Source organism: Pteronotus mesoamericanus, unplaced genomic scaffold (genome assembly GCF_021234165.1).
Source record: "Pteronotus mesoamericanus isolate MK-2021 breed Mesoamerican mustached bat unplaced genomic scaffold, CSHL_Meso_final contig_180, whole genome shotgun sequence".
NCBI lineage: Eukaryota > Metazoa > Chordata > Mammalia > Chiroptera > Mormoopidae > Pteronotus > Pteronotus mesoamericanus.
The window spans coordinates 9,522,055-9,545,223 of NW_026555076.1; the positions used below are offsets into that span (position 1 = coordinate 9,522,055).

Here is a 23,169-nt window from a genome sequence, read left to right on the forward strand (position 1 = left end):
TCCCATGGTTTCATTGGCAAAACTATTTCAAAAATGTCATATTTTTTCATCTGTTTATAATCAGTTCCATGTGCCAGTAACCACACCAGTGGTTTTTTCCTGGACATGATTTTCCAGTCTGATTTGTGTTGCTTCTTCGCCCTATGATTTCCTTTACTTAATTGTAGCTATGTTGAGTCCATCTTGAGTAAATGAAGGATATAGCCATAATTTGATCTTTGCCATGAGTCCCTCTATCCAGGGGCTTAACTTTTTTATTCACAGTTTTTAGTAGGCCTGTCTTTTACTGTTTAAGGTTTGGAACATTAGGAATTTTCAGCTTCAACATTGAGTTTCTGTTCTCTTTCACCTTATCATTTCCATTTATCAATTGGCCAGTTTTCTCCTGGGATCATCTCTCTTTTTTGGCTCTACTCTGCCAAAAAGCCAATAGTCCCCCAAATCATTGCTAACATTAAGTTTTCCAAACTCTGTCTATAGAGCTACAAGTCCAACTGGCACATGGTATGCCCTATAAGGAAAAGCAGGAAAGAAACTTAGCAAAAATTTTGCCAGCATATAGCATAGTTATCTAGTAACTATTCCTTCGCTATCAGAGCTGACAGCTGAGTCACAGTGCCACATATTTTAGATTTTTGCTATGGTGGTACCTCACTTCTGTTACCAATTTCTGTGTTAATAAAAGTAAAGATAACTAGCTGTTTCAACAATAAATCCTCAAATCAGAGGGCCTTAATACAATAAAAATTTGTCTCCCATCCCTGATGTGGCTCAGGTAGCTCTTCCAGGTGACTCTGTTCCAAGTGATGACTCAGAGATTTGGATTCCTTCCATGGGGAGGCCCTTTCCTCTCACTTCCAGCCACTCAGACAGAAAGAGAGGAAGTACAAGGTTGAGGGGGCATTTTAGTGGCTGCTCAGGAAGTAGCCTACATCACTTTCACTCAGTCACAGGGCACCAAACTAATAACATGACAGGCTGTGAAATGTAAGATTCCTGTGTGCTTAGTAAAATGAAGAAGTAATGTTCAGTGTGTATCCAATCTCTGCCACACTACAGCAAGGGAGAAGGAGCCCCAGACTTAAAATTAGAGTAGTTATATTTGAATCCTGGTTCTTAGTTTCTATTAAATGTTTGATCTTAGCCAAGTTAATTAATGTCTCTTAATCTTTGTTTCCTGATATGTAAACAGTATTCACAAAACCTCTCTCTATAAGCTTATAGAGCTATGCAATTCAATTCTATATTTTACTGGTCAGAGTCATTAATGCAAGTAACAGAAGCCAACTTTAATATAGGTAGAAAAGTAATTTTTTGAAAGAATATTAAATAGCTGAAAGAATTGCCATAAAATCTAAAGAACCACATTCTGAAAAGAGAAAAGTACAAAGGAAACTAGGGAGCAGCCATGACCACAGCTGAAACCACGGATCCAGCATCAGGGGGAGACCATTCCTACCATTGGTGAACACTGGTTGCCACCGCTTGCACGGCCACTTACCACATGACACGCTAGTTCTACTTCCACTCGTTCACTGGAACAAGTTGTTTCTTGCATGCTGCTCTCACCGTAAGCGCCGATTCTCTACCATTCCTGCTCCTTTGCATCACTAGCTCCCAGTGCAAAGTCAAATAGGCACAGTGGATCAGTTGAACCCAGGCCATGTTCCTGAGCCCTAACTAGGAAAAAAAAAAAAAAAGTGGGATATAGAGAATATGGCACTTGGGGCTCTTGTCAAAGATGCATATGGTAGTCAATTCTCCAAATATAGAAAAGAGGTGTGCACTCTGGGCAAAAAGAACAACAAAAGATAAATATTTACTTCAGACATTTATTGAGCAATGGCTGGCAGTTTTGGGGTTCAAGAGATAGAAGTCAATAAAATAGTTTGAGTGTCTAAAAAGGTGTATATAAAAATATTTTATAAATTAGAAAGATCTCAGAAATTTAAAATACTGATATTGTAACAATGTTAATATCAAGATTATGTTCATAGATTCTTGAGATAAATTATTCTATAGAGATTTATGTCAAAGTAGTCATTTAATTTCATCATTACCTTAGTCTATTCAAAGATAAAGGAGACTACATACCTGATCTTATATAGAGAATTCCATTTTTAATTAATAGCTTTTGATGAAAATTGCTGATTGCAACTCCAAAGGTACAAAAATACAGGATATGTGGATGTTTCTAGGATTTCTCTTTAACTAATGAAGCTATAGTTCCTGATCTAGCAGAAGCCTCCTTTGTATTCATAGAGGAATCATGTCAAACAACTTAGGGAAAAAAAGTAAAAAAAAATTAACATTGCCTGTTTTGTAAATAGAGACTTTGGAATTTCATATATTTCATAGAAGCACACATGAACTTTCTGCATTGTGGTACAAAATAACTATCTCTAAAGAGTATTTCTTCCTACAGAGAATAACAAAGGAAATGTCCCTTCTGGGCCATATAAGTAATTAACATTCAGTGAGTTGAATGATTGAGCTTCTGAAAGAAAGTGCTGTAGGTCATTCTTAGTCACCTTGCTTATTGTGGCAGTGGACCAGGGAGTTTGTGACAGCCTGACCCAGAGGAAAGGATCAAAATCAGAAGTGGAACTAAGTCTCACATATCCTACTTCTTTGGGGAACTAATCATGAAGAACAGGTAACCACAATAGCTACCAGCAGGCAAATGCTAAGAAAAATAAGCAAGATCTTATAGTTCCAGAACTATCAGTTCCCAAAGGATTACCTTGTTCATCTGTCTTTGGAATTCAAAATAATCATTTTTGCAATAGCAAAAACATTTTGAAATGTAGTATGTGTAAAAGTTCACATGTAATAATCAAAAAAATAAACATAATTATGATGAAAATAAAGAGGAAAGCAGCATCACCTCCCATTTAGAGAGTGAAAACAACCCAATTTGCCATGATAACCAGTTTCCTTAGGTAATGTTTCTGAGTCTATCCTTCTCAAACCACCTAGTCGAAGAAAGGAGTAACCTAACCTTGTTCACTAGTTAAAAGATGAAAGAAAAAGATGAAAGTTCGATTGTAATCATCACTCGGAGTGATAAAGTAAGCTTTTTCTTTCTCAAATGGTAATGGCTATCCTTTCTCACCCTACAAAACACATATACTCTTTAAACTTTTTAAAAGCACTTTAATCAGCAGCCAAAGACATTCTTTAGATTCCCGGAGCTACAAAGCTGGCATTTTTCCTCATGACAAATATTCACTGCACCATGAATTAAGGAGCAACTAGTGATGAACAAACATCCTGAATATAATTAAATGTTCTACATAGAAGCAGAATATCCTTTTAATATTCACATTCAACAGTTAAGAAAGTACTATTTCAGCCATTTCCCCTGCTGTATACTACATTGCCTCTGTTTTGTTTTGTTTTGTTTTGTTTTTTGTGAATATTCAAAGGAAACAAGACAATAAGAACACAGAGCACAGGGTAAGTGCAAGACAGATAATTCTGAGATGCACTGAGCTCCAAAGATAAACCTCATTCAAGGCCATTAATGATAATTAAAGATAAAATAATGGGACTTCAATTGAAGTAATTTCTAATGATATCACATTAAAATCTATGAATAAATTTAAGCACCACATTATACCAATTAACAAGATAATTGCAAAAGAAATTCCACTATGAAAAGAAATCCCAATAAATGTCACGTGGAAAGGTGAAGTTTTTGATGAACATGGCACATCATTTTCTTTTTAAATATATTTTCTATTTATGTTAATTAATATAAATAGATGTGTCGATAGGAGCTTAATAGTTTATCCTGTTATCATTTGCCAAACCAAAACAATTACGATGTAACTACTGTGATATTTTTTATCTTTCTCTAAGAGCAGGAGATCATCAGAAACCTGAGAATTCAATGTGCTTAGAGACTTTCATATTCTCTCTCAAATTACTCTAGACCCCATACTCCAGGTTCTACCATGTATTATTATTTTTAGACTATCAGAGGCACAAAACTGAATTAATCACACTCCTTCATAGCACCTTAGAAGCATCTGTCCAATGCCTTTTTTATTTTTATGCTTTTATTTTACTATTTTTCCATTCATCCTCATTTCTTTTTCACACTTTTGTATGTAATGTCTTTCCAGTCTTTATTTCTATGTTTATTTAGATATATATGTATGCTTAAAAATAAATGTAATGTTTTCTGGGTGTGTGCATTAATGTCCTTGAAAGATATTCTTTTATAAATCTCATATTGTTTGTTTTTTTCTGCACTTGCCATGATATTTTAATATTCACCTAGCTATATATTAATCTAGAACATTCTTATGTTTCTATCTCCCATTTTACTTTCCATTTTTGTACTGAGGGACGTCTAAGCTTTATAATTACCACAAACAGTGCTGTATAAAATATTCTTAGCGACATGCACAAGAGACCTAGGATGTAATGGCTATATTCTATAAAGTGTAAAAGTATATTTAACTTATCAAGTATTTCCAGGTTGTTCTTTGGCATGGTTGAACCAGTATACCTTCCCTTAAGCAGGATGAGAGGTTTCTTACTTCCCAACATCCTTACCCTAGATGTTCTAATTGGTGTTTTAATTTGTATTTCTCTGATGACTTGTATAGGTAAATAACTTTTTATTTCCCTATTAGCCATTTGGTTTTCCCTGTGTATTTGTATATTTTCTGTTTCAACAGTAGGAAGCAACCTTCATTGATGCTGTTATTTATTTACACCTAGCTTTTTTTTTTATGATAAGTTTTGTCAGAAGCTTGCCTAATCAATTTTTTAAAAAGAAAAACTAGCTTTAGATTTTTATAACAATGGTTAGCACACAGATGTTCAATGTATATCAAATGAATGATGAATAAATGCACAAGTAACAAAAGAATGTTTTTTGTTATGTAACAAGCTGCACCGCTCAATGATGTAACAACGAACGTTTATTTCTCACTCTTGGGCTTGCAGACCTGTCTGCTGAAAGTTGGGGCTGAGATCTATTGGGTTTAGCTCCAGCCTGCAATTTAGCTGAGGTCTGCAATGAGATGAAACTATCCTTTAGATTTTTTTAACTTTGCTTAAAAGGTTCCATGTTCTAAATCACCTCTCTTTAAAATATAGTAAAGGAAATGGTACTGAATATTTATAACCTAGTAAGCCCCTTGAAAAACCTTGCAAGGTGACATCAGAAAAATTTCTTGTGTAAGAGCATATTCGATTATTCTCTCTCTTTTATTGTAAGAGTATCTTCTACTTATGTTTTCTAACTTTAATGCAAAGAAGAGACTCTCTGATATGCCAAATTGTTTTACTATAGAGATTGTCTTAGTCTCTCAGGAATATAGGTTTGCTTTAGAAAAACAAGTAAAGCATGTTTCAGAAAATTGCATGTCATCAAACATGAAGGCATTTTGCTATTCTGCCAGTATATATGACTGTACCAGTTGCTAAAATTTTGAACAATTCCATATCCGTTGGTAAATAGAAGCTACCCTGAACCCTACCCCAGGGTCTCCCCACTATCTAAGCCCATCCCAAAGGTACTCATAATCCCCAGGTAAAGAGCGTTAAGAGGAGTCTCCTGGGACCTCTCCAGCACTTTGGCTGATGTTTGCTCTGATTGGCCAGTACTAGATGTTACATGTGCTGTACTAGATGTCATATATTTTAAATATTGCCTCTGATTATAGGAAATAGTGCATTTTCACATTTAACTTATATTGTAAATAAACTCGTGGGAGGTTTTTACGGCCTTTCTTCCTCCAATAAATTCAACAATACATATGACATGTGTGACACGTATGTACTCGGTGGGATCTCTGTTTGTATTAAAGATACCTCCAGCAGTTTCTGATCCAAATATGATGTAAAGCTTTGCTTTTTCACACTTTCCACATCTAGTTACCTCCTGGAGTTTTTCCTTTTCTTGCTCCAACACTTCCTCCACCAGTGTTTTCAAATAGGATCTTAGTGTGTCAGCCTTCTGAGGTACCTACAATAACTTATTTCAGCCCTACATATAATTAATGGATAAAAGATTCTGGCTTTAAAAAAATCTCTTCCTAACACTTTCTCTATGCTCTTTCCATCTAAATACTAATATCATTCTTTAGTCTTGCAATATTCTGTCATTATGCCTTGCCTTTTCTCTCATTTTTTAGTTAGCGTGTTATCCCTTCCTAATTCCTTCTGGAAGTGTTCGCTGACCTGATCTTTCAGCTCACTATTTTGATTTTCAAGAGGATTTATTCTGAAGAAACATATGCATAATACAGTTGTAAGGTATATCTTATAGTATACTTACTCCATTATTTCATCTATTAGAATTTTCATTTTCAGTATCTCCAATTTGTCCTTCATAATTGATTTTTTTGATTCAGGTTTCCAATTTCCTCCTTTAGTTCTCTAAAGTAATTTATTATGTTTTTTAAAAATATTTTTTCAATCTGGTTCAATCATTTGGCTTCCTCTTTTAAAGATTTCTTAGTTTGCTTACTTTCTTTTCATAGTACTTGCATTCCTCCTACTTTGTTATTAGTTCCTGTGTCCCTTATGATCTAGAATTATATCTAAGTGGTTTAATTACCAGGTAGCATGGACACCAATTAATCCAAATAGAATTTGAACATATTGGAACAGGTAGATGCCCACCATAACTACCTACATAGGCTCAGAGCTGAATGTCCGCCTAGCTTCGGGCCTATCGGCTACCTTTGCTAGTTTTGTGAACCATCTTATCCTAATTAATATCCTCAAACTGCAAAGTCCTTGTACCAAAAATCTCCTGCCCAATGACCCAATTCTGATGCTGATTGGCTCTAGATTCATTGGCAACACATTCTCTAAATCTTTTCCCTGCAACAAAAAATAATTCAGCATTTTCTTAAGAGCAATAAGATTTTTGAGATAATAAAATGTTTACAATGTTAAGAAAAATGCTTTCAAGAAAAAGACTGTATTTATGAATATTCTTGTTTATCATCCAGCAAGGGCATTGTTTTAATTTCAAAATTAGATGACCTGACATAATATCAAATTACAATCATGGATTATTTTACATAAGGTTTTTATTTATATTAAAATTTAACAAAACAGTGGTGAGGTTTATTTACTACAACAACACTTACTGTTGTCTTTTTAAATATTTGGCTCTACATCAGTAAATGAGTGGATCAAAAAACTGTGGTACATTTACACAATGGAACACTACGCAGCAGAAAGAGGAGCTCCTACCCTTCGTGACAGCATGGATGGAACTGGAGAGCATTATGCTCAGTGAAATAAGACACGCAGTGAAAGACACATACCATGTGATTTCACTTATAAGTAGAACCTAAATCAACAAAACAAACAAATGAGTAAAATAGAACCAGAGACATGGAAATAAAGAATAAACTAACAGTAATCAGAGGGGAGAGGGGTGGGGGATAATGGAGGAAAGAAGTGGAAAGGGCAAGCAAAGGAACACAGATACAGGACTCATGGGCATGGACAATGGGGAGGATTGACTGTGGGAGTTGGGGGGACGAGGTTGGGATGAGCAAGGGGGAAAAAGGCGGAACAACTGTAACTGAACAACAATCAAAAAAATATTTAGCTCTAACACCCAATGTCAGAATAGTCTTAGGAACTTGTTTTCAGTTAGCCTTTTTAGCCACTAGATGGAGAGGGATGACAGTTTATGGTCTCGAAACAGCCTTTTAGCTGTTTTTAATGTATTTGCATAGTCTTGTATTAACCTGGTGAAAAATTAATACTCTAATTTCAAAGGTGAATTTAGAATATGTTCTTCCCCTCTAAGTCATTAAATATGAATAAAACAAGCCTTCTCTTTAATGCTTCCTCTAAACGTCTTTGTGCTTATTTAGGAAAAAAAAGGAAGCTCTTTAGCCCAGGCATAGTAAGTCAATCAACCAAGCTCCTGACAATTCAGTCTGGCTGCTGTGCATACCTGAGAGTTCCCAGAGAATTTATCCAGCCACATTAGATAAGTGATTCCTTCAGCAGATTCCAGAAGATGGAATGAGAGCTTTATTTTTGGACCCTTCTCACCTCGAGTCATAGTACTCTTCCTTACAAAGGCTCGCTCTTTGAGAGGCAAGACATTCAGAGCCTGGACCTGTGCACAGGTAACACACAGAACTTATACCAATAATGATTCAGACACTTACAATTCAAGTCTAGCACTTGCACCTAAATTGATCTGGCTGCATCATAATCAAGTTACATAATCTTACCTTTAAGTTCAGGCCTGCAGACTTCAACTGAGTTTAATTTTGGAGTCAGTAGAAGCAGAAAATTTCTTTGGTGTTCACTTGAAAGACCTAAAGAGGATTGTCTGCCTACCAACATAGGGCTCATTAGATCTTAAAGTTATTTATTTAACTAGTAGTAATTAACATGGAAGACAAAACAATGCTTAAGTTTCCCATCGTTTGAGATAATGTTTAAATGCAATGCTGAGAACTATTGAGGAAACAGCTGCTATAAAGACTGGATTGTAATTCACCTATGGCAGAATTGAATTACTGGCTAAAGAAATTCTATGTATTTAAATGATGTGTCATTTTTCTTTTCAAAAAAACACATTAATCATGATTGACAATATGGAACAACAATAGCTGGAAAGAATATTAACTGTTGTAGGTTTTTCAAGGAGCAATTTTGCTATAATTATATGAGTTAAAAAAAAAACACTAAAATATCCATACTGTTTGACTCAGAGATTGCATTTGTAGAAATTTATAATAGAGAAAAATATAACAACAACTTAAATGTAATGACCTAAAAAATATAAAATTTAAAGAATGGTCAATTGATTATAATACAATGTTTTACTTCCATTCCAGACTATTAAAAATATTCTCTGTCTTCGAGTTTGAAAAGTAAAAACTACATTTCCCAGACGCCCTCGCTGTTAGGGTTTGACGTAAGTGTGGGGTCCACCAGTCAGGGACACGGATCTCTAGACGCGGGACGCGCGGCAGCCCGTTTTTCGTGTTGTGAACAGCGAGGGATTCTTCATTGTTCAGCCCGCCACAACCTTGCGATTCGTAATGTTTCTTCGGATTCGCGGGATTAGCTGTATGATTCTGGCCAGTGGAAGCCGTCCTGAAAGTTCACAGTCTCAAAGAGCTTAACCTTTCTAATACCGCGTGATAAATTCATTTCTCCTTAAACTAGATAGAACGGTCTGCTGAACCATATCCAGTAGCGCATCCATACAATGGAATATGACATTAACTTTAAAAATCGTATGGTCAAAATTAATACTTAATGGTATAGGATTAAATTCTGTAACTTTTTTTTACTGGACAATTTATTTTTTTGCTGATTTACAACTTAATCACTTGCACCAAAAATTATTTTCTTAAAGGGCCTCTATATTTTACAGAGAAAACAATTGAGCACATGTGAGTCGGTCAACAGTGGTTGTAGGGAAAATTATGAGTGAATGTTAACAGAGAGTACTGAAAAGATTTCTACTTCTGCCTTTCATCTTAGCCATGCATGATTCTGGTTGCTGCACCACCTAATTTCCCTCAAAAACATATGTTTGTAGAGGTAATCCGGTTACCAAATAGCATAGACTGTCCTTTAATATTCAAGCAAATTTGACTCAAACCCGCATAAATGGTACATGTCCTGGTTTCAATTGCTCGGGTAATTCTAGGGAAAGAGAAGGAAATTAGGAGGATGGTTTCATTTTTTTTTTTTCCCTGAAAAATTAAATCTAGTGGTTTTCTGCTTGTCCCTGTTCTTTACAAGAGAAGAACAGTACATAAAATTTATTTCCCTCTAATATGATTTATACCACTTCCCGTAGCTGTGTTAAAGGAAACCAGGAGGCCATAAGCCTGAGGTGGCTCTGAATATCATGTGGGCAGGTGGAAGCAAACCAAAGCCTAAGCCTGTAAATGCCTCAAGGTTACCATATCAAAACCTAAGGAAGGACAATCTACAAACAGCCAACTATGCTTTAAACTATAGCCGTCAAATAATTTCCTTTGTTTGCTTCAGCCTTTTTCTCTTCTTAAAGAGAAAAACCACAGCCCCAGAATGGCATCATTCATGCTAAAAGCCCATGATACCAAACCTAGATTTAATACTTGATCTAATTGCAATTTCAAACTCTCCCAGAAACATAATCAACCAGACTGGAATTTTCTGGTCAAGTAGCAATAATTTGTTACATGGGTCCGGGAAATCCTCCATAGAAAAGAGGCCATCGGCATAATGAAAATCCCTTCCCTACTCCCTTTCCCCCAAAGAAAATATGTCCTGAGCCCAAAAGTAAGCCTTCTTTTTCCCTTTTCCTCCCCCCGCCCCCTTAAATAAGCAATGAGAGAAAAATCTCAGAGCAGCAACAATGATAGCACATACTACCCAGGAATTTAATAAGTCAACACCTGGAAAGTGTAAAATAAAATGATTATGCCCTGGTTGTTGTGTCTCAGTGTATTGAGTGCCAGCCTGTGAACCAAAGAGTCACAGGTTTGAATCCCAGTCAGGGCACATGCCAGGGTTGCAGGCCAGGTTCACAACAGGGAGTATATGAGAGGTAACCACATATGGATATGTCTCTCCTTCTCTCCTTCCCTTCCCCCCTCTCTAAAAATAAATAAGTAAAATCTTTTAAAAAAATTAAAATAAAATAAAATGATTAGTACTATTAAAAAACAAAATTTAACAGTAAATTTGAAGATTTAATTGGCTTTAATTAAGTGATTCATGAATCAGGCAGTATCCCATCTAGCAACTTAGAAGGGCGTTCTGAGGAGTTATACAAAATGAGAAGTTTTTATAGGAAGCAGGGTGGAGCAAGGGAGCTATTAGTGAAAGAAAAGAAATTATTTTGGGGCCAGGAATTTTTTTTTTTTTAGAGAGGGAAGGATATTTATCATGCAGATTGTCTCGTCTTTCTGTGGGGGACAGAGATTCTACCGGAAGATTACCTCAATGGTTCTTACCAGAAAACTCCAGACTGGTTAATCAAGATTACATTTCTAGGAAAGGTTGAAACTGCAATTAGATTAGACATTAAATCTAGGATTGGTATCATGGGCTTCTAGAGTAAATGATGCCATTTTGGTTTTCTTTTTAACAGTACTGACACACTGACATCTGCCTGATTTCCAGATAATAAAAGCAGTTATAACTCTTGAAACAATCATCTATCTAGTCATGCCCCAGAACCTGATCATTTGCTGTAAGTAAAACTTTGACTTATTCCTCTTCCCTCTAAAAGGAAGTCATAGTAAAACTACTACCAATAATAATGATAATCACAATAATAATTTATATTTTTTGAGCACTTGCTTCTATGCTCGCGATACTGTACATGCTTTACTTGCTAAACCTGCACATAGCTTTCTGATGTAGAAATTCTGATTCCCACATACCTTCACAGATTAGAAACACACAGTAGTGACTAATTTGACCAATAGCTAGCAGCAGTCTAAGTGAGAACAGAGAGCCTGATTCCAGAGTTCTTAAAGAGAGATAAAAATCTGCAGAGTCTGAGCACCCACACACCAAATTACTAGATGCACAGATTGATAAAGATATCTTTTTAAAAATGTAAGTCAAGTTATATTATTCTCTCAAATCACTTGAAGTGCTGGTTAAAACGGCAGATGCCCAGGCTTATAACAAACCTCTGAATCTGGCTCCGGGTTTAAGACCAGGAATCTGCATTTTCAATAAATATTCCTTTTAATAGGGAAGTGGCACCAGGCATGACACTGTTGGAGTCAGACCAGACCTTGTTTCAGCAACCTCAGTTCTTGAGTTCTGGCTAAGAAAGAATTCAGAGTCAAGACTCAAACTACAATAGAAAGTTTATTTTGTCATGGTAAGAAACATTTAAACCTGTAAGAATTTGAGCCGAACTGATACCAATTGCTAGGAAGCAAAACCTCAACAGACTGAGAAAATGCTCCAGAAAATGGCAGTTTTGCACCTTATTTTATACATTACAATCAAAAGAGAAGACGTAAGTGGGTTACAAGAAGTCCATTAGGGAGGCAGGAAAAAGCAAAGTTGGGGAGAGGGTTACTTCTGGGTTGCATAAAAAGTAAAATGATAGACATATGCTTTTTTGACAAAGGTGGGTACAGGATAATTAACAGTCAAGAATTAACATGGTAACAATAACAATGAGAGGATTTGTAGCCTCCCTCTGGTGCAGTGCCTCTGCTGTGAGGGATCCAGGAAAAGGAAATTTAACATTCCAAAGGTATTCTATTTTAGATGCAAAATGACAATAAACAGGCTCAATTAAGGTAAAGATTGACTTTGTCAGGGGGAGATTCTAGCCTAGGACCTTACTGCCTGCCATGACCTGCTTTTAGTTTCAGACCTCTTATGTGGTTACTTTAAGCCTCTGAGTTTGTAAGGCCATCATGCAGGCCCCCCTGAGCTCTCAGGTTTTGAATGTGGCCCCTTTTCATCCACAATTTAGAAAGTCATAGAGGCAGAGGAAGTGAGCTATAGAAGAAATGGACTCAAGAAACAAGTTACAGAAGGAAAAGAAGGGTCCTGGGAGCGCAGGAGAACGAGACAAGGAAAACATACCTTGAGAAGGGAGTGGAGAAAGAGGTGGAAAGTGAGAGAGAAAGAGAAAGAGAGTGTGCGCACCAAGGTAGGTCATTAGTCAACACAGTTGGTCCTGAGGTCAGCCATGGTGCCTTTTGTATAGTTTTGCTGCTTTTCTGGGCCTGGAGCTGAAACACAAACGAGGCCCAGATGTATTTGATGCAGGTCAGAACCTCACTGTCCTGGGAGCTTAATGCTTAAGGGGTATTTTCCCGCCCCCTTGTTCAGTGCCCTCCGCCAGAAAAGGTCTAACCCTCATGACAAGCAACATGCCAGGGGAGGAAGGTCAGAGGAAGGTCCAAACCACAGGACCAGCGGTATGAAAGGTCAGGGGGTCAACACCACATAGGTAGAAATATGCTACAGGGAAGAAAGGTCACACTGGGGGTGCGCTCCTTGCTTTCCAGTTTTGTCAGTTGCTAGGCATCCCGGGACTTTCTGCCCTGTAACCTTTTCTGTACCTGGCCCATTGTCCTTGCTGTGCTCGTATCTAACTGCTACCATATTCCTTTATGGATCTTATGCACAGTACAAGATGTGGGCGAGAGAACTGCAAATGAAGCGGGTTAACTTTAAACTTATTTTGGCACAAAAACCAATGTCTTGAGCAGTGCCTGCCATGTAATAGATGTTCAATAAATACTTGTGGGGGGAAAAAAACAACAGAGACAGGGAGGGGAGGAGGAGGCAAGTTGATTGGGCCACTTAAGTTTTGGATAAAATAAAGGTTTAAGATGGAGATAAGGCATGTAGATTAAACATCCTACAGAAATCCTGCACATAATAATTTCAACCCTTAGACTGCTTTCTACCCTGTTTTTCTTTCTCCAAAAAGTTGGGTGGCCCTTAAAAAACATATGCAATGATTAACTAAGTATAAAGTTAACTACTCAGCCTTTAAATGCCTTTCATATTTCCCCTTTTTTATTACACTTTTCTCTACTTGCAGAGGCATATGAACTGATCTGGTCAAATGAGTCAGTTACAATGGGAACATTAATTTATAGGAGCACAGCGTGGGTTGAGGTCTTTCTGAAGCATGCTTGTCACACATGCCCAAATGTACTGGCTGCACGTCTGTGTTCCATTTAGCCCACAAAATTTCTACAGTGTTCCTGGAAATTTGGCCTGGAAGCTTCTTCAGAGTTTGGCACAATTTAAATCCAAACTTACCCAAGTAAAAATTCTTCTAATTATGTTTTTTTTAAACTTTTGTTTAGAGCAGTTTTAGGCTCACAGCAAATTTGAGCGGAAGATACAGAGATTTCCCATACCCGCTTTGTCCCCATACATGCAACACTCCCCCAAGTGGTGCATTTGTTACAGTAGATGAACCTTCGTTGACACACCATAATCACCCAAAGTTCATAGATTATATTTGGGTTCATTCTTCGTTGTACATTATATACAGTTGGACAAATGTATAATGATACACACCCCTCATTATAATACAATATAGTGTAGTTTCACTGCCCTAAAAATCCTTTGTGCTCCATACATTCATTCTAACCCTATCTCCAACCCCTGATCTTTTTACTGTCTTTTAGTTTTACCTTTTCCAAGATATCATATATTTGGAAACATACGGTATGTGTTCTTTTCAGATTGACTTCTTTTACTTAGTAATATGCATTGAAGTTTCTTCTCATGGCCTAATATAGTTTATGTCCTTGTAGCACTGATTAATATTCTACTGTCAGGATGTACTACACTTTATCCATTCACCTACTGAGCGATATCTTGGTTGCTTCCAAATTTTGGTAATTATGAATAAAGCTATTAGAAACATCTACATGAAGGGTTTTGTTTTTTTTAATGTGGACATAAATTCTCAACTCCTTTGGATAAATATCAAGAAGTGTGATTGCTGAATCATACAGTAAGAGTATGTTTAGTTTTGTAAGATATGGCTAATCTGTCCTCTGAAGTGACTGAACCACTCTGCATTGTCAGCAGTGTTAAAAGATAAACTCAGGCATTTAAAATGTGTTGCATTTATTTGGGCCAAAATGGATTCAAAGGGGGCAGCACCAAAGCAGGGATGATCACGAACACTCCACTGACAGGAGCCAGGGAAAGACTAACACAGGACAGAGAAAGTGCAGCAGCAAAGAAAGGGAATTATTTGACTGGCTATAGCTTAAATCCTAGTTGGCGATTTATGACTGGTTTTCCTTAGAGGTTTTGATTTGGCAGCCTTGAGAAATTTACAGTTTAAGTTTGGTTTGTTTACATAGGCCACCATGGCATTAGAGTGTCCTCAGTCTAAAGACTTTGTTAGTTAACTAAACAGGACGCAAGGTTTTCTGTCCAAGTCCAATGGTAAAAATGTATCCAGGCTTCAAGAAGAAGTTACAGCTGAAGACTAGAATGCTCTAGAATGCTCTAAGGCAACCAAGATGTGTTTAACCATATCTCCTTTCCCTTTTCTTCATTCTTCTTTACTGGTAGATGAATCCTATCTGCTACTCAGTCCACATTATGGTCAAAAAGTGATTCGTTTCAAACCCATGTTAGTTATAGCTTCAGCCACACAAAGAAAATGACACCTGGTGTGATTCCGTTTCTAAATTCTGCGATGAATGACTTGGGACTGACTCTCATCAGCTGTGGCCAGGAGTTACCATGACATTATACAAATACAGCTCCTGGAGCTGTGTATCTGAGGGACATCGTGGGCGGTGGTGGGCCGGAACCGGTTCATAATGGCTTACAGGAGCTAGTTGTAAGATTTGCAGAAATCATTGTGTTTGGTAAACACAATGATTACCAAAAATTAGATTATATAAAGTTATAGTTAAGTAAATGATATTAATACAAAAGTAATAAATTGCAAAACTTATTTCTTCCTATTTCAACTAAAATTTAGTATTACCTATGTTTTCGAGGTTATGTATACGTACATCTATTACACATGTATGATGAAAATTCTACATAATTGTATGTTATTGTCCAGTTTTCAGCTCTGCTCAGTGATGTGATGTCACATCATTAACTTAAAATAGGTCATGGTAGGAGTATTTATATCATGGAAATTGGCAAGCACCACAAAGAAAGCTTTTTCTTCTGGAGAGCTAACTAAAGGAGTCAAAATACCCTTTCCCCTACCATCTACTGCTACTGCAATAGAAGATAAGTTTTCTTTTTTTCAAAATAGGTATAACAATTCCAATGCAATTGTTTCTTCTATAATTTTTGACATTTTAATCAAATTATTTTTAAAAGCTGAGTGTGTACCCTGGTTACACACTCAGAAGTTAATTGTTTATGAAATTTCAAAGATAAGCACTTACAAATGTTTTTCAAATGATTGACTTATAATATTTTTCTAATCTCATCATCAGTGGTAATAAAGCATTGAGGTTAAGTGCACAGATCCTGGAATCAGGAAAGGCATGTTAAACCCTAGTTCTGCATCATACCAGACATTAGCTTCTATCTTGCAATCTGTAAAATAAGTGTTAAATGAGAATTCACAGAAAGCACTTTCCACAGTGCGTGGCATTGAAAAATTAGCCAATATTGACTGGTTACCTTAGGATCTTATCTGTTTCCTTCACCTCCAGTTTGCCCAATACACAAACACATATGTATAAAACCCTCACCCATGTATTACCTATAGCCTAAATATAATGGTGCTGTACTCAATTTAGATTTTGAAATCAGAATCTTAAACATTTACCAAAAAAGGCATATTCTATTTAGTTTTCATGACTGCATCAACTAATATTTGTTGAACAGCTATCACCTTTGTTAGTACTAAAAGAAAATAAAACAATAGATGGTGTAAGGATCATACATTTCTTTTTTTTTTTTTAAGGATTTTATTTATTTATTTTCAGAGAGAGGGGAAGGGAGGGAGAAAGAGAAGGAGAGAAACATCAATGTACCAGAGAAACGTCAGTTGGTTGCCTCTCGCACGCCCCCAGCCTGCAGCCCAGGTTTGTGGCCTGACTGGGAATCAAACCAGCAACCTTTCAGTTTACAGGCCAGAACTCAATCTACTGAGCCACACCAACGAAGGCAAGGATGATACATTTTTAACTTTTCAAAAGATTTATAAATATGTTACCATTGTTTTATCATAGACATTTTATACGTGTACCATTTGGGCATTCAAATTATATGCATCACAATTTTGGTTCAAAAAATAGGTAGATGGTTTTAAGGATAAGTTATTGTTCATCAGAAGATTATGGTGAGTTTGGACAGATAGATGCCAGCTTGGATAGCCATGTAAACAGGTGTCCGCAAGAGAAGGGTCTCTGAGAGGAGCAGACAGGCAGCATCACGGGATTATAGAGTGGGCAGTGGGCACTAGAAGCAAGTTGGAAGGTTTTTTTTTTAAAGAAATATAGTTTTCTTTTTTATACACGGTGTGCACACTTAAGAAAGTTGATTAAAATTAAAGTTAATTAAATTAAAATAGAAAGAGCTTTTGAAAGAGATTTTCTCAATCACAATTGAGAAGCATGTTGGACTCCTTAAAGGAGGCAGTCAGGTGCCCAATTCACAGCATTTTAGGCAAGTGCCATGAAAATATAAACATCTAGGAGGTAGTTTAGGATATAGAAATAGCTCAGATTGGTTCACAGAGTTTTACTGAATAAATAGCAACTCCAGCAAATGCTTCTAGCAAATACTTTCTCAGTCCCTTCTCCTGGAATCATTCCATCAATACGGTAAGTTAGCTTTGGTTGATTTTTTGCTTTGGCTACCCTTTATATCACTAACAGCACTTCAGTCTTCTGTTCTTAACCCCATGGCTAGTTTTTATTTATGACCTCTGGCTTCTCTTCCTCCTCTCTTCATTTCTGCCTGCCTTACTATTTACTGACTCACCCACAAGAGAGGGGATATAATTTGGTAGGCCAGTAACCATCCAAAACAGAATATTCCTGCTGAACAGAGCTCTCGCTCTAGGCCAGGCCTTAGGTTTCTGGGACAGGATCCTGACCCTAATCGACTCCACTATGGCCAGGGTAGGCAGATCGTATAAGAAACATGGATCATATATGTGGTGCAGCTCAAAAGGAACTGTGAGCACATGGTACAGGCTACCTAGTGGAAATAGTTCATAAGAGAGATGAAAGAGTAAAAATGAAATTCTCGGAGAAGTAACATAAGCAAATTTATAAATATGATGAAGAATAATACAGTGTAGTTAGCAGAGAGACAAACTTAATTCAACGAGATCATCTGATTAAGTATTAAGTGGAACAGAAGAATAAAAAGTTGGTGGTACCCACAGTGGAAAATCTGTTTAAGACTGTATCATTTATCTAGACAAAGAGTTACTTATATATATTGAACAGAGAAGTAACATGATTGCAGTATTTTAGGAAGACTATTCTGGTGGTTTTAGGCATGGTAACCTGGATCAAGTAGGAAGTTGATCAACCATTTGGGAGGAAATCAATTAGGAGTGTAGGCAATGGAATCAGAAAGGAAAGGACAGGTAAAGGAAAAAGAACTAGTAACTGATTCTATTTCAGAGAAGGTAATGATGTCCTGTCAGAAGATGCAAAAAGTGTGAGGTAACACTGGTTTGGAGGGTCTTTTAAAACCTGTCAGTATTAGGATGACTCCCACATCTGAACTGAGACTTACACTGATTCTTTAATTGAAGGAGACAAATTTCAGGACAAACAGAGAACAGATATTTACTACCTTTTCATTCTGTATGAAAAAGATTAAGCATTGTCAGCATCGCTCTTCTCCCAACACCCATTAACTGTAACCCTTCCTCAGTGAGAATTTCTTGAGTTCAAGCACTCCAGGAGCCAAAGCCGGTATGGCTTGCAGGCCCCTGGTCAGACACAGAAGGCCAAGCCTGTCACTCAGAAAGTTGTGTGGAAACATGGCTGTTTCAAGGGTGTGGGAAGGTACCCTGCCCCTTGATAAGGAAGAAACTTCTTTCCTGAGTGGTAGCCTATTTTATTTTTCAATTATATCTCAATTTTATTTTTCTCATTTTAAGTATATTTTATTGATTATACTATTACAGTTGTCCCAATTTTTCCCCTTTTCCCTGCCTCCCCCCCCCAGTACTTTCCTTCCTTCCAGCAATCCCTACCCCCGTTATTTCATGTCCATGGGTCATGCATATAAGTTCTTGGGCTTCTCCATTTCCTATACTTTTCTTATCATCCCCCCCGTCTATTTTGTACCTACCAATTATGCTTCTTATTTCTTGTACCTTATCCCCCATTCTTTCTCTTCCCCTTCCTTGCTGGTAACCGTCCAAATGATCTCCATAGCTATGACTCTGTTCTTGTTCTAGTTGTTTGTTAAGTTTGTTTTTGTTTTTGTTTTTTTAGAATCCATTGTTGATAGCTGTGTTTCTGGTCATTTTAATGTTCATAGTTTTGATCATCTTCTTTTTCTAGTAAGTCCCTTTAACATTTCATATCATAAGGGCTTGGTGGTGATGAACTCTTTTAGCTTTGCCTTGTCTGGAAAGCACTTTATCTGCCCTTCCTTTCTAAATGATAGCTGTGCTGGATAGAGTAATCTTGGATGTAAGTCCTTGCTTTTCATCACTTGGAATACTTTTTCTGAGTCCCTCTTTGCCTACAAAGTTTCTTTTGAGAAATCAGCTGATAGTCTTATTGGAACTCCTTTGCAGATAACTCTCTGCTTTTCTCTTGCTGCTTTTAAGATTCTCTGTTTATCTTTAATCTTTGGCATTTTAATTTTGATGTGTCTTGGTGTGGACCTGTTTGGGTCCAACTTTTTTGGGACTCTCTGTGCTTACTGGACTTGCATGTCTATTTCCTTCATCAAATTAGGGAAGTTTTCTTTCATCATTTTTTCAAATAAGTTTTCAATTTCTTGCTCTTTTTCTTCTTCTGGCAGCCCTATGATTTGGATGTTGGCACTTTTGGCGATATCCCAGAGTCTTCTAAAACTCTCCCCATTTTTTTGAATTCTTGTTTTCTTCATTCTGTTACGGCTGATTGTTTATTTCTTCCCTATGTTCCAAATCATTGATTTGAACCCCAGATTCCTTCCCTTTACTGTTGGTTCCCTGTGGATTTTTCTTTATTTTACTTAGTGTAGTCTTCATTTCTTCCCTTATGCTTTTGCCACACTCAGTGTGTTCTCTGATCATCCTTATCACCAGTGTTTTGAACTCTGCATCTGATTGGTTGGCTATTCCCATTTTGCTTAGTTCTTTTTGAGGGGTTTTGTTCTGTTCTTTCATTTGGGCCATATTTCTTTATTTCCTTAATTTGAAAGCCTTCCTATGTTTGTTTCTCTGTATTTGGTAGAGCTTATTTTGAATCCTTGTCTTAGAGCACCTTTTAAGTTGTATAGGATGGAGCCTTAGGTATTCACCAGGGTGGAGCAACCCACTTCACTGCTTTGTGGCTCTATATGGGGTGGGGGGGGGGGGCAGGTTGGAGAGGGTACAATGCTGCTGAGTCTTGCTCAGCACTCACCCCATTTCTAGTCACTTCACCCATTTCCTATATGCAACCGGCGCCCTTGTAGCTGCTGCCCCACTGGTGGTTCCCAGAGTGGGTGGGTTTGCATTTGTTCTAGGACCATGAGGGCCCTTTAAAAGGCCTCTCCCAAGAGAAAGGCGGTTTCTTCCACCACCTCAACCCCTACTGGTTTTTACAGCCCAAAGTTATGAGGTTTTATTTTTTCAGTGCCGGAACGCTGGGCTGTGTGGTCTGGCCTGAGGCTGGGATCACTTGCTCCCAAGGTATCCCTCCTGATTTTATCCACCATAGTGAGTATGGGACCACCTGTTCTGTGGGTCACCTGGCTGCTGCTGCCTTGCTGCCACCACACCATGTCCTGTCTGCCCGGCTCCCTGACTCTGCCCCTCCTACCCGTCTGGATGAATACAGCTTCTTTAAATCCTTGGCTGTCGGATTTCTATACAGTTTGATTTTTCTGGCAGTTCTGGGTGCTTTATGTTTTGAGGTTAGTTGTGATCCTTCTTATGGTTGTGCAAGGAGGTAAAACATGTCTACCTATACATCCATTATCACCAGAGGTCCAATAGCCTATTTTAATTTTTAATCATTAGGATAATAAAAAGGCCAGTTGAGAGCATTAGCATTATGCTAAGTGAAATAAGCCAAGGGATGAAAGACAAATACCATATGATCTCACCTATAAGTGGAACCTAATCAACAAAACAAACAAGCAAGAAAAATATAACTGGCAACATTGAAAGAAAAAACAAACCAACCATAACAAGAGGGAAGGAGGGAGTGGGTAACAGGAAAAAGAAAGGGAAGGGTCAAATCAAGGAACATGTATAAAGGACTCATGGACAAAGCCAAAGTGGGGAAGGATTGAGGGTAGGAGGTGGGGGTGGGTGGTGCAGGGGAAAGTGGTGGAAGGAAATTGGAGACAAATCTATATGAACAACTTAAAAAAAGGCCAGTTAATGTGCTAATCAAATATTAGTTATTTTAAGACATCAAGACATCTATGGCATCTAACTCAGTAGTTCAGCAATGTTTACTGTGGGATACAGTTGATCCTTGTATAATGCAGGGATTGGAGCACCAACCCCTGTAGTTGAAAATCTAGGTATAACTTTTCACTATCCCCAAAACTTAGTTGTCCTTCCCTGTCTGTGGAGAATTGGTTCCAGGAAACTCATGGATACCCGAATCTGTGGGTGTTCAAGTCCCCTTTATAAAAATGGCATAGAACAATGCATACAGTGCCTCCCCACCAACCCAGCCCCAGCATCTGCACACTCTCAGTCATGGATCAAAAACAGTACAGGAACTCACTGAGAAAAATAAAATCATGTTTAAGTAGACTCAAGAAGTTCAAAGCTATGTTGTTCAAGGATCTAAGATTTGCATCAAGTTACCTTTAAGATCTTATAAATTGACCCCAGGTGTGTTCTGGAGCTTCCATTTTCTAAGGCTTTCCTTCAGACTCTCTTTTCTAGCCTTCTGCTCTCCACCTCAGGGTTTCCCATCATTTGGCTTCTCCATTTCTGGTCAAATCAGAAAAGCCCATTTGTTCTTGAGAGGTAGAGGTCCTTGACAGATGTTCTTCAGAGAGGGGCACCTACAGTACAAACAACCCCTCTCTGTTTTTTTAAACTTTTTTTCAGTTCTACTGAAAATAAAAAATGTACACACTTATGGTGGAAAACGTGACACACATATACATTGTGAAATGATTACCACAATCAAGTTAATATACACATCCATCACCTCACATAGTTACCATTTTTTGGATGTAACAAGAGCACAAGACTCACTCTTAGCAAATTTCAAATATATAATACAGTGCTATGAACTATAGTCGCCATGATATAAATTAGATTCCATGAACTTATTCGCCGTATAAGTGAAAATTTGTAACTCTCTTGCTATCATTGCTTTCTGTTACTGTGCTAGACCATTTGGTGTGTTATTTTACAAAACGACCTCATCCTTACCAGGCATGGGTGAAGATAGAGAAGGATGCAGTATCAGAAACAGCGAAGTAGGTCCAACCGCTCACGCATTAGCTTCCAATGGTACACAGACAGGCAATACAGAAGAGAGGCTAGAATGTGATGGCAAGTGTTAATACACACAGAGCCAGAGAAAAGCCCCAAGACTGAAAACCTACCTCTCTGTAAGTGCATGGCAAGGAAAGACTAAAGAAAGAGACAGGCCACTTGAGCCTGGCAATGAGCAGAGTTTATTAAGGAAAATTTACATACAAAGTACATCTTGGGAGGCTGCAAAACAAAGTGGATATCCTCCTTGCCCCTTGACCTGCACCAAAAAAAAAAATATAGAGTAAAAGTTGGGGGCAGGTAGAGAGGAATAGTTATGGTACTAGTAGTGAGTGCTATCAGGTTAAGGAAATTACTCTACATGCCTGACCAGATTAGGACAATGGTCTATTCCAGGAACAAGCACTTAGTCAGAGGCAGGGTCAGGGTGCTGATGTGTGTCAAAATAAACATTGATTATGATCAGACAATCTCTAATGGGGATTTGCAGGAAGCAATCTCTATTCTGGCACAGGTCCAACTTGCAGGACAGACAGTGGTCACCTCATGGAACAGACACTCCTTCACAGCAAACCCAGCTTTCCTTTTCTGGAGGTCCAGATAAGCATCTCAACAAAAGATACATGGTCCTGTCTTGTGCTCTTCTCTCAACTACACACACTCAATTAGGATAGTCTCTTAAATTTTCATCAAGCTGTTCAGAATGAGCAGAAACAAATGGCCAAAGTGGAGACGGCCAAGAGACAAAAAATATGGGAAGGTCAGTTTTTGTGCTGGTTTGACCAACTATTTTCTTACCTTTCCTTCCCTTTTCTTTTCTTTTTTCTTTTCTATTTTTCCTTTTTATTGACTTTCTTGGGGTGACACTGGTTGACCAAATTTTACAGGTTGCAGTCTTGCAGTCACGCTATTCCACAACACATCATCTGCACACTGTCCTGTGTGTTCACCACCCCAAGTCAAGTCTCCCACTGTTGACCCCCCTTTAACCTCCTCTACTTTACCCCCACCCCCTCCGGCAATCACCATACTGTTGTCAATGCCCATGAGTTGTTTTCCCTTTTTTTTCATTTTTGCTTAATCTC

General features: G+C 37.7%; 1 protein-coding gene across 1 annotated transcript in view; it reads right to left on the bottom strand.

Annotated features, from left to right (window-relative positions):
- The window catches only part of LOC129065518 (transmembrane protease serine 11E-like), a 119,117-nt gene that overhangs the window by 85,092 nt on the left and 10,856 nt on the right, over positions 1–23,169 (bottom strand). Inside the window, exons 2-3 of the mRNA XM_054566749.1 lie at positions 8,891–9,105; positions 8,047–8,113 (exon numbers count right to left, since the gene is read on the bottom strand). Of these exons, the coding sequence (XP_054422724.1) occupies positions 8,047–8,113; positions 8,891–9,105 (282 nt within the window). The remainder of the gene's footprint in view (positions 1–8,046; positions 8,114–8,890; positions 9,106–23,169) is intronic.